The sequence below is a fragment of the Vicugna pacos genome, chromosome 8, assembly GCF_048564905.1.
Source record: "Vicugna pacos chromosome 8, VicPac4, whole genome shotgun sequence".
In the NCBI taxonomy this organism is placed as follows: Eukaryota; Metazoa; Chordata; class Mammalia; order Artiodactyla; family Camelidae; genus Vicugna; species Vicugna pacos.
Genome location: NC_132994.1, coordinates 65,154,246 through 65,168,624, shown reverse-complemented (window position 1 = coordinate 65,168,624; position 14,379 = coordinate 65,154,246). Strand labels below are relative to the sequence as shown.

The 14,379-nt window shown below is 43.8% G+C and overlaps 1 protein-coding gene and 1 long non-coding RNA gene across 5 annotated transcripts in view; one reads left to right on the top strand and one right to left on the bottom strand.

Annotated features, from left to right (window-relative positions):
• The window catches only part of PLEKHG1 (pleckstrin homology and RhoGEF domain containing G1), a 211,015-nt gene that overhangs the window by 20,618 nt on the left and 176,018 nt on the right, over positions 1 to 14,379 (bottom strand). For all 4 annotated transcript variants that reach the window (XM_072966035.1, XM_031679958.2, XM_031679961.2 and 1 more), the window contains 6 exons: positions 11,928 to 11,974; positions 7,877 to 8,027; positions 3,985 to 4,116; positions 2,024 to 2,206; positions 1,837 to 1,932; positions 1,567 to 1,653 (listed from right to left, as the gene is read on the bottom strand). In XM_072966035.1, coding sequence (XP_072822136.1) covers positions 1,567 to 1,653; positions 1,837 to 1,932; positions 2,024 to 2,206; positions 3,985 to 4,116; positions 7,877 to 8,027; positions 11,928 to 11,974 — 696 coding nt within the window. The remainder of the gene's footprint in view (positions 1 to 1,566; positions 1,654 to 1,836; positions 1,933 to 2,023; positions 2,207 to 3,984; positions 4,117 to 7,876; positions 8,028 to 11,927; positions 11,975 to 14,379) is intronic.
• On the top strand, positions 10,233 to 10,826 carry LOC140697909 (uncharacterized). The gene is made up of 2 exons (XR_012075289.1): positions 10,233 to 10,383; positions 10,511 to 10,826. It is a non-coding gene; the product is annotated as an uncharacterized lncRNA (long non-coding RNA).

The following is a 14,379-nucleotide window of genomic DNA, read 5'->3' as shown; positions in this document are numbered from 1 at the left end:
ACCAGTTCTCTGACTTATCCTTCAACCCATGCCTATTTTCTGGGTTGGTTCCACTCTCCACTCAGCCGGGAGCTCATGCTCGTTAGCGCTGTGCCTTCCCTTGCCCTGCTGCCCTTCCCCTCACCGCCCTGCCCATCCTCAGCCTTGGGGAACCCACGTGCACGGTGGCTCCTCAACACTAGTCTCCAAGTTGCTGAACTGATGTTAAAATGGCCTCATCACACTGACGGTGGTGGCCAGCCTCAGTGGGGTCTAGACCCCTTTCACAGATGACCGTGGTCATCCCCTCTGACTCGCTAGCCCATGTTCTTTGGCACATGTTCTGACCTTCCCACTTCCCCACAGACACGCAGCCGCAGCTCTGCCCCACTCTGCTGTTGTACCCGACTCCGGGGACGGCAAACCCTTTGTCTTCCCTCAAGTCTGCCCTGAAGTTTCTCTACCCTGTCTCATGTTTCTTCTCTCCCAGCTCAGGGAGGATGTTTCAGACCTTTTCCAAGACTAACCCCTACACCTAATGATAAAGTTAATATAAATAGTGTAGTATGTGTAGAAGAGGTGAATAGATATATTAGTTTTATTTGGAGCTGCACCAATTTTTTGGTTCCTAAGACCAACGGGATTACCTCTATCCTTTAAAAGTTTAAAAAAGCCATAGTGTTATATGTGGAGGCATGCATTCAAAGTTCTTGCATACTTTTTTGGTAAATAAGAAGTTCTGAGCTTCTAGCATCAAATTCATAATCTAATGTTTTTATTAAATTACATTTACAGTACATGGCCCCCCAAATTCTGGGGTTAAGGATGAACTGATCTTGCCACCTCCCCTGAGTCATACTCCAAGGAGTATTCCCACTTATCTTTTTTTGGTGGGGGGCAGGTAATTAGGTTTATTTATGTGGAGGTACTGGGGATTGAACCCAGGGCCTCTTGCATGCTGAGCACACACTTTACCACCGAGCTATACCCTCCCTACCCCTGCCCCTTATCCTTCCTGTCTCCTCCTCCCTCCCCTCTCCCCCTCAGCCTGATCACATCCACAACATTCTTTATGGAGACAAAACTCTTGCTTTGATCTGACCTCTTCTCAACCTACCACCATTTGTCTCTTCTGAACTTTGTTTAAAGAAAGAAGTCTACATCTAGTCTGCCCCTGATTTCTCCCTTTCTCTTCCAACCCACTGCCATCTCACCGTTATCTCTTAGTTGCCAAATCTAACACCTACTTTTCTGTTGGAATCTGTTTTCACCTCTGCAGCCTTTGAGACTCCCTCTCTGTGACATTCTCTCCTTCCTTGGTTCCCAGCCCACCCTCCCTCGTGTTTCTTACTGCCTTATGTGGCTGCTCTTCCTTCGGCTGTTCTCCAAACTCTCCAGATCCCCCAGCTCCCGCAGATCACTCCGATGCTGGGATTCCCAAGGGGCCATCTTCATGCTCCACCACTGAGCTGTTCCCTCCCCTGTCAACTGTCTTCACGGTGAAGGTGAACATTCACTGCCGTCAGGCTGCCTTCCCAGGGCTTGAGAGCCTTTACATCGTGCTGCTTGCCGACCACGCTGTCTTACCTTGGCGGGAATCTTCGCCGCGTGATTCTCCAGGATCAGCCTCTTCAGGTGCAGAACCCACAGGCGTTTGTCTTGCTGCGACTTCGCCTGCCAGGAGGAGATGTGGATGGTCACACAGCCCCACCACTTACAAGACACAGATGCCCCTATGACCCTCTGACCCGACAGGACACACATGATGTGGCCAGAAAGCCCTGGAAAGGCCACCGGACACATGGCACTCATCACACAAGGGTGAGCCTGGTGGGGGGGCCAGGGCGGTGCTCTCACCTGAACCGTGTGCTGCAGCTTAGGGTTCTTGTAGTGGAAGACGCTAAAGCTGAGGGGCTCCTTTGGTATCACCTCCACCAGCATGAGGTTGCCACACTGCAGGGAGAGCAGAGAGGGCAGAGGCAGGCTCGCCAGGGAACGGAACCAGCGCCCCAAGTCCTCGCCCCGGACCCCTGCTTGGACCTACCAGGATGTGAGCTTTGTACGTAAACGTGTCGTCTCTCTTCTTGGTGATGAGAAGCAGCTTGTCAAAGAGGAAGAGTGTCCGCTCGTTCTTGGCCCGCTGGAGGCGGAAGGTTCCCTCGAGCACCAGTTCCCCGTAGCTGGTCAGGTCTGGCCCCTTCCAGTTAGTGAGCAGGCTCTGTATCTCCTGAAAAAGAGAGAGTTCCCTGTGATGTCACCGGAGGTGGGAAGGCAAGGCAGTGAGGACACGGTGGCCCATTCGGTGAGCCCCAAGGGTGGTGTCCAAACATCGGTGATGGGCTGTAAAGGGCGTGCGTGGTAGAGAATGGTGTCTGATGTCCCTGGCATAAATCTACATTTACGGGCAGCGCCACTTAAGGGTTAACAAAGATGCATCAAGTTGTTATTTGCCACGTTGCCAATTGCTTATTTCCATCCCTCGATAATCCCTCTGCTAAGACTGGCAGCGGAGTGGTCTTTCAAAGGCCAAGTAAAGAGGCCACTGGTGTGTGGTCTTCTCAGCCATCCTTCGCTTGGCTGCTCTGGACAAAAACCTTCAGAGCTACTGACTTGGAAAACCTTCTTCCAGAAACTGACGTCCACGCCTCATACAAGTAACTCAAAACCAAAGCCTGTGGAAAATCACACAAGGTACATCTTCTGAGAAACTTCCTGATATTAATTCCACTTATTTGGGGAAAAGGAAGTGAATGTTTCCTCACCACTGGGTTTTTAATGGAACTTGATAAACATAAACTGGTAACATGACTTAGACGTTTCTTCGGGATTTACTGGACGTCCGTATCAACCCTTTTCAAAGGAAGCCGATTTTTGTTATTTTGGAAAATGAAAATGTTCACAAACGGCATTTAATTAAGCAGCCCGCCAAGCCACCCAAACTTGATTGACTGAAGGTGGATGTGGACAGAAGTGGAGGGGAGTCTGAGACAGAGCCTGATTTAGCGGTGTCTTCAGACGGCCAGACAGACTCATAAGGTAGGAAAACCCAGGCGGTTAGCCATTTATGAATAAGTAACAGACATTATGTCTGACCTTATGTCTACAAAACACTTGGATGATGAAGGCTTAAGACTTTTCTTACTGCTACAAAAAGCAGATACAGCCTGGAAGATTTGAATGTCACCTTCCCTTGATTTTGGACAGACAGCTGCATCGTACCACTCTGGCTGCCCATAGATGAAACCTATAGTTTTGTTCGGATGTATGGGCCAAAGGATGTTGAACTCTGGAGTTGGATGGAGGTGCTCTGCATAGCACGAAATCACTCTGGGCTTTGAAGTCTCACTCCAGGGACAACCAGGAGCCTAAAAGCAGCCTCTGGGCCCACGTGACCTTTTGTTTTTAAACAGTGCATCTTTTGAGGTGCCCAGGACATGCTCACTGACTTAGCATCATCTAGCCAAAGTTCCCTGGAACTGAAGGCTCAAAATGTTGGCGATGGAAGGGAACTTGGTAAACCTGACTTATTTTTAAAATGAGGAATCTAAAACAAAGTGGTTAAGTCTCGTCTCCAGTGAAATTGCTAAGAACCTGGTTCCAGGCTTAGCTTTCCTTCCTCGGAGTCCCCTGCCCCCTCACCACACGTTCATCACCTCATGATTTTGCATGAACTAGTGAGAGAGGAACAGAGCCTTAAACCGCCTTTAAACAGTATGGAGAAAGTTGCTTTCCACAGGAATTACTTATTTGTAATTAATATAAAATAAAGGCCCGGGGAGACTCAATTTTTAATGTGGGTCATTGAAGGGGCTCTGAACTTTCTCTTGAATAGTTACATTAAACAACAATCACCATTATGGGTGTCTTGATCTTCCTTCAAGGAAAACTGGGGTGAAGACTATGAATGAAGTGCAATACCGAGTAGCCTTTATGTCTGATTTGGGAAGTGGTAACAAGTTGGCGCGGCTGCCGCCCCGCTGGGCACTGCGGGCCCCAAGGGCTCACCTGTAACCGGACAGCGTGTTCGTGCTTCCTCTTCATGTCATTGATGTGCCAGGCCACTCGCTGCATCGTGTCTATAGCATCAAGCACTACATCATAGCCTTCGGTGTCCTTGTCAAGGTGATTTTCTATTTCCTTAAAAAAAAAACCCAAAAAACAAAACCAAAATAATCCTAGTTATTTTCAATTTTTTTCTTATATATTCCATGAAACAAATGGTACCTCTATGACTGGTTTCTCATATTTTATTTTTGCTTATTTATTTACACACCACTGTCATTCCTAAAGATTTTGAGATAGCGTGCCAGAAATAAGTAGCAAAATGTTTATATTGCATAGCACAGGGAACTATATTCAATATCCTGTAGTAACTTATGGTGAAAAAGAATATGAAAACAAATCTATGTATGTTCCTATATGACTGAAGCATTGCGCTGTACACCAGAGATTGACACAACACTGTAAACTGACTATACCTCAATAAAAAAAATATTAAAACATAAGTAGCACAATGGTAAGATAGGAATGAAAATGGAACTAGGAATAATAGAGAATTTCACAAGGAGGAATCTGACAAGGAGGATAAAATGAAACAAGTATACGGGTTATTAAGTCTCATGGAGATATAAGAGTTATTGCAGGAGACAGGGGAGATAATATTACTTCTGAACTACCTGGTGGCCAATGTAGTACGTATAGTTCTCAGTAATACAGGTCTCATTGTTACCATATAGGAAATATATATATGTATATATTTTCTCCCAGAGGAAGCAAAACTCACACACAGGGCTTAATATGTAACAGATGCAAAAAATAGTGGATATTATGTTTAAAAAATACCTATGTGGCAAGTGCATTTTCATGTAGTCAAGGCTTTAAAACCTAAATGAAATTCTCTAAAGATAATCCCTCTGAGTGTTGAGCGAGATCTCACGGTTCACGTCCTCTCTCTCTGATGGTCAAAAGTACGTAACATCAGCACTTAGCTGAGCACTGGAGTTCCCCAATCCCAGGGAGACGAGAAAGGGACATGGTCTTAGTTCTAATTCTTTCAAGTACATAGGACACATGTCCCTAGATTCTTCATGAGTCTGAGGATAGGGACTATTGCTTTGTTTTTTAAATTTTCTTTTGTCCAACTATTTTAATTTTATTTTAAAATATTTTGGGGAGGGAGGCAATTAAGTTTGTTAGTTTGTTTATTTGTAACAGAGGTACTGAGGATTGAACCCAGGACCTTGTGCGTGCTAAGCACACACTCCACCGCTGAGCTGTACCCTCCCTCACTATGGACTATTGCATAGTTCCTTTAATCCTTTATCTCTTCAACAGTGCCCACCAGAGAGCTGGGTGGTAAATAAATGCTTATTTAATTGAAACTGTATCTTCCTAAAAGAGCAACAACAAATTGCAAGTATCTAAATCCCTATGGAAGTATCTAAGACAGTAAGAAGACATTACCGTCAACCAGATCGTTTCTATGACACTTATCGTGCACAAACATGATGCACAAGGGTGGAGGTTGAATCTTAATGGTACAAATTATGATTAGTTTCATCGCTAAACTTTAAAATCTTTTCTTACTTTTATTGAGTCCCCAAGTTTTCCATCCAGCTTGAAACTGGAATGAATTTTCATTTTCTTTCCACACTCAGACTCAGCTGTTAAGAAAGGTCCTATGAAACAGCATCACTAAACCAACAACTCTCAGGTAAGCTAAAGACCAAGAGCAAGCTTTTAAAAATAATAATTTCCTTTTTTAGTCTGAGACGCAATCTTACTCATGAATAAACAGACTCAGAAGCACAGAGTGCACTGCTGTGGCATCTTCATGGATGGCCACACAACTCTGACATGATGTGAATAACACAGAAGGAACACTCTAAGTCAACTGTAAAAGCAAAAATTCTTTAAGGACAACCAGAAGTTCATTTTCAATTAATCAAACCATGGTTCTTCCCTTTTTTCTTCACTACTGGCTGTTATGGGCTGAACGCTTGTATCCTCCACAAAATCACATGTTGAAACTCTAACTCCTAATGTGCTGGTGTTAGGAGGTGAGGCTTTTGGGAGGTGATGAGGCCGTGAGGGTGGAGACCGCATGAACGGGGTTAGTGCCCTCATAAAAGAGACCCCACAGAGCAATCTTGCCTCTTTCCACCATGCGAGGAAAGGAGGAGAAGGAGGCAGTCTGCAACCCAGAACTCAGCCAGGCTGGCCCCCTGACCTTGGGTTTCCAGCCTCCAGAACCGCAGGGAATAAGTGGTCATTGTTTGAGCCACTCAGTCTGTGGCACTTCACGACAGCAGTGTGGAATGATGAAGACACCAGCTTCTAATTTAGAGGGCAAGGGCTGTTCTTTCCAGCAGCTAGCTTTTAGCAAGGATCTCAACGTGCTGTATCCGACATGCTTATGTAATGGAGATCCTAGACTTTTCTTCTGAATGACTTACTGTCTAGAAGGCTGTAATTAGAGATTATTGGGACACATTAGTCTTAAGGGCCATATCAGCCGAGTCCATCGAAGATCTACCCTGGGAAAGGTAGCATTTTTTCCTAAAGAATTATTTGGACATTGATTGACTGATTGATTGATTAAAATATTTTTATTTATTATTGTAGTATTTAATTATTTTATTTTGGCAGGGAGTGGGGAGGTAATTAGGTTTATTTATTTTTAGAGGCAGCACTGAGGATTGAACCCAGGACCTCGTGCATGCTAAGCACACGCTCTACCACTTGAGCTATACCCTCCCCACTTGGACACTAATTCAGCAGATCAGTCCCACCACATTTAGAGGCCATCAATACCAACTTGACAACTAAAGTAACACCCCTGACATGGCTTCACAGGACATAAGGTTCTCCCAAGATGAGCCACCCAGGCAAAAAGACAAAGCTGAGAAATTTCTGGTAAAGTTGGATCATAAAGAGTTCTTAAAATTGTAAATGCGTGTGAACTGAGCAACCTTGGAATGATTACCCGAGTCAGAAACCTGGAATCATTTAAAAAGAGATACAGATAAACTGCAGGCATGTTGATATAGATTGGTGCTCTGGATTAAAGTCATTTTAAGAAAAGATTTTTAATGTAGTATTAGAAACAGTGAGTAATAGCTTATTTTTATTGACTGTCTGTGATCCACCATGAACGTGGGAAATTTATGGGATTAAACCCAGCCAGTCTTGCCCCAGAACCCTGCCCCTGACCACTCTGCTAGCCTGTCTCAAGTTGCAAAGGCAATCAGTCCTACTTACAGGGTGAAATTACTTTCAAGAACATTTCACTCCTTTTTTATCAACTTCCTTGGAGGATAAGAAATGAGAATGTATAAGAGCTACGTCTACCTTTTTTCTAAAGCCTCCTTGAATTTTGTACAAATAATGGGAAATGATATAAAGAAAACAGACCCTGAAGTGATGCAAAGCCCAGCCCAAAGGTCATTCATCACACTGCTCATCTGTCTGCTCCCTTTTCAGCCCCTTCTCTTTGCTCCTACAAAAGCCAGCCTGTGACAAATAGCTCTCCCTTTCAACTGCCTACTGAATCCAGGCTCATGGAAATAAAATAAAACATAAAAAAAAAATCTGGTGTTCATTAAGATGCTAGCTCCCTGCCTGAAACTGTCACTGCCCAGAGTGAAGTCCTCCTAAGCCTTATCACCATCAGAGATTAAATGACCCTTTTCCCTTGGCTGTTGTCAATGAGGCTGCAGGCCAAGCATATAAATATCTCTAATTCCTCAAAGCAGATTAGTCAGTTGTAAAGTATGAGTGTGGAAAATGTTTCCATATGTCCACAGCTTTTTCTGATTTTTTTTTCCTCCTAAACTTAATACATACACACAAAATCCCCATCCCCTAGAAAGCACTTCAAGCACAGGCAGAAACTTACGTGCAAAAGGAGATGATACTTGAGAATCCGCTGAACTGGTTTCAAGAGATAGGACCCCAGAGGCAGTGAGTGTTTCAGAGTTTCCTGACGTTCCCTGAAGAATTTGGCCAGTGTCTTGTTCCTCATGCACTCTGTTAGCACAGCCACCGATCTGCAAGGAGAAATACTTTTTAATCGGTATTCAAGTTTTAAATGCCAGAGTAAGTGTATATGCCTTAACGCAGGTAAGGTGGCAACAGAGCTATAGCTAGACTAGAATCCTTCTGGGCCAGGTTAGGAAAAAGTGTCCCTCTGGGTAGGTGAACAAGAAAAAGACACTTAATAAAAAGGTCATAGAACGTGGACACATGGATTCTAAACAGCAATCTCTTTCCTTAAGGGAGATGCAGCTCCTGCCAGGACACAGGGCTCGGCAAAGGGGACTTAAATTGGATATTAGCCCCTAATTATGCCCTGTCTTGGCATCTTTGTGCAGTGCTCAAATTGCACATCTGTACTCAGTGTTTATAAGTTAGATTGCAAGGAGTAGGCACCTTTGTACTAAGAAAAAGGGGTGCCTCTTCCCAGTAGATCCAGCCCTATGCCAGACACTTGTTACTCCCTCTGCTGTTAACCTTTGTATAAATGCACAAAGCGCATGACATTATGTGCAGGTCTCTGGAGATTTCAATCCCCCAGGGAACTCCCCTCTGAGCATCTCAGAAGAGAGCCTTCTTTCTACCTTCAAGTGTCTCTCCTCATTCTAAATTCAGCTTCTGAAATAGCTGGATAGCCTTAGTCCTTAAGGAGCATGCCTTACAGAGTGAGTTAGAAAAGCGGCTCAGGATTCCTTGTCCACCCCAAGCTACTCCAAAGGCAGTAAGTATGCCCCCCCACCGCCCTCCAATCTTAGAGGGATGGTTGCAACAATGCTCACATCTTATACATAAAAGAGCTGGTGGGTTTGTGCAGTCTCCCACACACGTAAATTGAAATCTTCTGGTCTCATAACTTGGAAGGAAGCAGGTGGAAGTAATTTCAGCCCTTCTCTCTCCAAATCAGTTACATGTTTTCAGGGCTAATTTAGAAAATCAGATAGAGCCAAACAACAGAATAAAACTCCTTGGAAGGAAGTGGCATGGAGGTCCCCTATTTAAGCTATCAGAATCCCTCTTGTGCTTGTCGGCTTTGAGAAATATCTGTTCAAATGGGTTTATTTCCCCCTTAAGTTGAGATTTCAAAACTCTCCATTATGTGACCCTGGAACTTTTCTAAGGTTCTTCAGAGTCAGAATTAGCTGCCCACTTAGTCCTCTGATCATCTGAAGTCTTGAGTTCTTGCCCAAGGATAAGAAATCCTGAGCGCAGTACTTCAGATTCAGGCCACTGGGAGACACCTGAGGACAATGCCCTAACCGAGTCTGTGCCCCTCCCCGGGGACAAGAAGGATGGCTTCTGCCTCTTCATTGTGAAGTCGCTGGGGCGTGACTGGTATGAAGGAGGACATCTGTCAAGGTGTGCAGGTGACATTTAATATCACCAGCCTGGATCTGAAGGGGGAAGACGTGTTGTCAGATGGGCTGGAACACCTGGCAGCCCTGTGAGGACAGGGGAAACGAAACCTCAGGCCTCAGAGAGCAAACTGATGGGAGGTAAGCAGATGAGACAAAATCTATGAATGTGAAAACCACACAGCTGGGCAAGAGCCGAATGTGCCTGCTTCACTGAGAGTGTCTGGGGAGCGTCACTCTGATAACTTGTTTTTTTCCTTCTTCAAAGTCAGACTCAAAATAAAAAAGTATCCTCCAGGAAACTGTCCTGAATCCTCTCCTCTCTGGGACTTACTCCTCCTTTATGTCATGCACCTTTAGCTTCTATGACACGTTGCTGTGTTCCTACTATGTTAACTTGTATTTATTGATTTGTTCTTCCCTAATGGCCATTCCACAACCTCATTTGTTTCATTCTGACCCTCAAAAGAATAGAAACTGCTAGAAGGCAAAGGACATTAGTTCCTGTTTCCTGCCAATGCACCCCAAGCTTGGAATTGTGCTCCGTGAAGGACAGGCTCTCAAAAATGTCCTTGCACAAATGACTCTGCCTGTCCCCTGACCCTGAAGCAGCTTAGTATGTAAAAGCTGCCTCTATTTTGTACTCTGTATTCTTATTACTAAGTCAGAAAAATTTTCTTAATATAAACTTCCAGAATTGCAAATTCAGAAGTTATTTCTTCAAATGAAATGTTTATAATGAAATTTACACAGGCATAATCCTCCAAGCAAGCCAGTCCAGCATCTCAGCTCCTGAGAACTAGGTCCAGAACTTTGCTGATTCTTCAGAGTTGAAATGTTTTTTTTTTCCTTTTGTTTAGGAGGAAGTTTTATGGAGAAGTTGAGGGCTGATTCTGTGACTTCCTTGAATTAAGAGTATGGTGCAATGTTGCCTTTTAATGTAAGGACCACGGATTTAGTTGGGGCGTCCTACAATTTCCTGACATCTTCAGCAGAGAGATGGAAACAAATACTTCAGGTGAGGACATTGCTTAAGTGGAACTGTGTAAACTACAGGTGAGGATACGGTGATAAATACACTAATCTGCATGTGGGTATTTTGTTTGTTTGTTTTTGATTTTTGGTTTGTTTTTTTTTTTTTTCAGGGAAACCTAGGACAAGCATGGTTGGTTACCAACCAAATAAATCACCATAGCAGGCTATCCTAACCAAAATTTAGAGGAGATGAAAACCCTCCAATGGAAAGTATTCTGCCATCAGCAGATCTGAGCCTCTGGCTTCATGTCTTCTAACCCACTCTGGTTCTCCAGCACCACTCCCAAGCAGGAACGGTCCTTCGTTCTCCCTACCACAGTGGCCCGAGGGCTCAGCCTGCTGGCTTCTCTTCTAGGTGGATCCCACCACCCACTTTATCCGTTGGGACACGCCTCTTTTAAGAATGGCTACAGGGTACATACAGTCTCCCGAGCTCTCTTCCTGGTTCATTTCTAACATAACAACTCGAGCCCTGCTAGTCTTGTGGGAAAACAGACAGTAGAAAGGTACGGGCCAGGGGGAGGCACAAAGCTGCAGAAACTTTAAAAGGATGTAGTGGCGCAAGGTCTGAGGTGGGACTGACCTTGGTTCAAATCCTAGCCAGATTCGGTCACTTATTAGCTATGTGACCCTTGTAGAATCAATAAACCTACTGGAGGCCCAGTTATTTCATCCATGCAGTGGGAATGGGGTGGGATGATGATCAACTAGCAGTCGTTAAGAGCCTGGGGGGCACCAGGCACTGTGCTGTCAGTGTGTCTGTGTGTTCTGCTTTTTTTTAATCCCTCAGTATCTCTAAATTGCTGGGAAAACTAAATTTAACAATATTGTGTATTTACAGTATTGAGCACAGTACTTGGAAATTAGTAAATACTCAATAAAATATCTTTTGCAGGAAAAAGAAATTCCTACAGTGTGGTCCACGTTCTTAGGCTGATTCCCTTACTCAAATGGTCTCTATATTGTCCAGTGGCCACTCCCCAGATGGCTCTCCTGCCAGCACCCCCAGTGCAAGCAAAACAGAGGCAAAGATCCAGGCGGGATGCTGGTCCTCTTTTCTCACATAAGCTTATCATGATCTTTCCTTTCTCTATACTCCATACAACTTACGTAGTTCCTAAAACATACAGGGAAAAACGTAAGATATTTCATCCCTGGCTAGATTATATAAACTCCTTAGCAGTGCATCCCATATTCTTAAAAACACAGCACACACACAAAATCATCGATAGATAAGACTTACAGCCAAACACAGCTGGTTTACTCAGTTTTCCACTGAAGGACATCTAACAATCTTTTTGGTCTCCATCAAGGTCTTTCACGATTTCTCCCTACTCTGGCTCTGCTGGGGAGTCCCCAGGACTGAAGGGACCAGTATCTGGGTACCCCTGCAGTCCTTTCTCAGCAGGTTTGCAGCTTTCCCATGGTACTCAGCACATAACGCCTGACCAGCACATGTACCGCAGCAGCCGACTCAAAACAGTACAGAGGTGAGCAAAAGGACGCCTGCACACTCAGAATGCATACCTCGGGTAGTTAGTGCAATACTGGGTGTAAATGTGGAACTCTTCACTCTGCAAGGAAACAAAAGAGATTTTATAGGCCAAAAAAGCAGAGGCATCAACATTCAATTAAAAACAATAAAAGATATATCATTCATATCTTTAAATTGGTCTCTCTAATCACACTGGCCTGTCTCCTGAGCCCCCGAGGCAATCATCTCTGGCTTTTTATCTCTACCTTGATTGATACCCAGAGTCCACATGCACTTGAACTCATCTGAGATCAATAAACACTTATTGAGCTGTGTTAGATGAATCTGAAGGCAGACAGTAAGATGAGGAAAATAGTTTCTGCCCCCAGGTGCTCGTGGTCCTCCAGTGGAAATGCAGTATGGGAGGGAAACAGGAGAAGATCATGTAAACGTCACGTGGCCAGAACACGCTGGAAGCATGTGCAGGGCACACGTTCAAGCCCTGTGTGTTCGGTTTTCTCTGCCCACTGTCTTCTCCACCTTTTCCGCTGGATAGCCACTAGGCACCCTTTGACATTGAACTTGGGTCTAGGCCTTCCTTGAATTCTCAGGCTAAGCCAACTGCTCCTACTCCGGGCTCCCACACACCCAGTACCAACCTGTCTTGTCACATTTGCCAAATGTTAATGACATGTGCAGGGGATCTGTCCTTCACTCTCTGCTATGAGTTCTCACAGGATGGGGGCCATGTCTTTCCTGGGCACGTCATGTCTGTTGAGCCCCCCTCTCTGCTATGGAGCTGAAAATTACGTGAGAGCAGGATGAAAGCCTACTCATCTGTACACACCTCCAGGGGCAGCCAGGCCTCAAAAGCAGGAGGTGTTCTGCTAACTAATGTGGAGTTCTTGCCTTTGCTGTGACTGTATTTCAAGTTCCTTCGTACCTCTTAGCCTTTCAGATGTCTAGTCAGATGAACAATTATTGGAAAATATTAATACTTCTTGCTCTTAAAGGGTAATTTTTTAAAAAGGTAAAACCATGACTTCTGTGCAGATCATGGACACTGTCAAAAATTTTATTTAACCCATTAATTAATGAGGAAAGCAGTACGATCTTATAACTGGATCAAAGGAGGGATAAAAGTATCACAATTAGGTCAATGGGGATTGTTGAAATACTTCTACAAATAGATACAAAACTGACTTTCTCTATGGGGATGAGTGGGTGAAGAAATCAATCACCCCTGTGTGGGATGGGGTTCATCTTCATGCTTGCAATCAAGAAACGCCTACATTTCTATCAGTTACCGGTAATTTAGAGTTGTACAATCTTCAAAGACAGTGAATGGTGCAGAGATCTCACTAATCATATAATTTAGAAGGGTAGATTGCAAAATACTTAAGTTTTCTATGGAAGGAACCCAGTCACCTTTTTGGTTGATTTCAAAGTCTCACAATTTTTCCTGCGCTGCCAAGGGAAAGAGGGATGAAGACGGAAGGGGAGGCGACAGAAGCTAGGTCTTGAACTTTTGATTATAAAACTGTCAGAATAAATAATTCAAGGCCAATGAATTCCTAGCTTTTGCAAACTCGAAAATGGAATTACATTCTGAAAAACAGCCATAGATTATTTTGGCAGTTTTTCACATTTTGCTTTTCAGACTTCTTACTGCCTTTTACTTTTTAGACCACTTCATGCTGGATTAACATGTGATTCCAAGAGAGAATCTTTTTTTATTTTGCTTTGTTTTGGTAACTAATATTTTGTGGGGTTTTTTTTCTGACTTAATAGGAATTTTTAGTTAGAATCCTTTCTGTTAAATTCAACTAGGATTAGACTACATTTTTTTAAATAGAAAGTTTCAAGCATACATAAAAGTAGAGAGGATGGTGTAATGAGTCCCAGAAGTATCCATCACTCAACCTCAATAATCATTAACTCATTATCTTATCCATCCACACCCCTGCTTCCCCATCAACAAACTCTAGGCATATCATTTCACTTGTAAATATTTTAGTATATATCTCTAGTATGAAGACTTCTAAAAAGAAGCATTGCCACAAAGCCATTATCATATTTAAATAATTCCATAATGTCATGAGGGTTCATCACTGTTCATATTTCATGTTTTCTTAATTTTTCTTTTTTTTTATAGTTTGCTGGTTGATTTGGAATCTGAATAACATCCACACACAGCAACCTGACATTGTTGATATCTCAAGCCTCTTCTAATCTATAAATTCCCCGTCTGTCTATTTTCCCCTTGCAGTTAAGTTGAAGAAACCAGATGGTTGGTCCCGCAGAGTCTCCCACAGTCTCAGTTTTGCTGATCACATCCCTATGGCTTCCTCTTACTCTGTTCCCCTGTCCACCACACCCCTTGTGGTTCAGGAGAGGCTTGTTCAGATTTAGGGTCCATAATTTGGCATGAGTACATCATAGGTTGGATTGTACTTCCATTGGGAGGCACATGATGTCTGGCTGTCTCTTTCTGTGATGTTAATA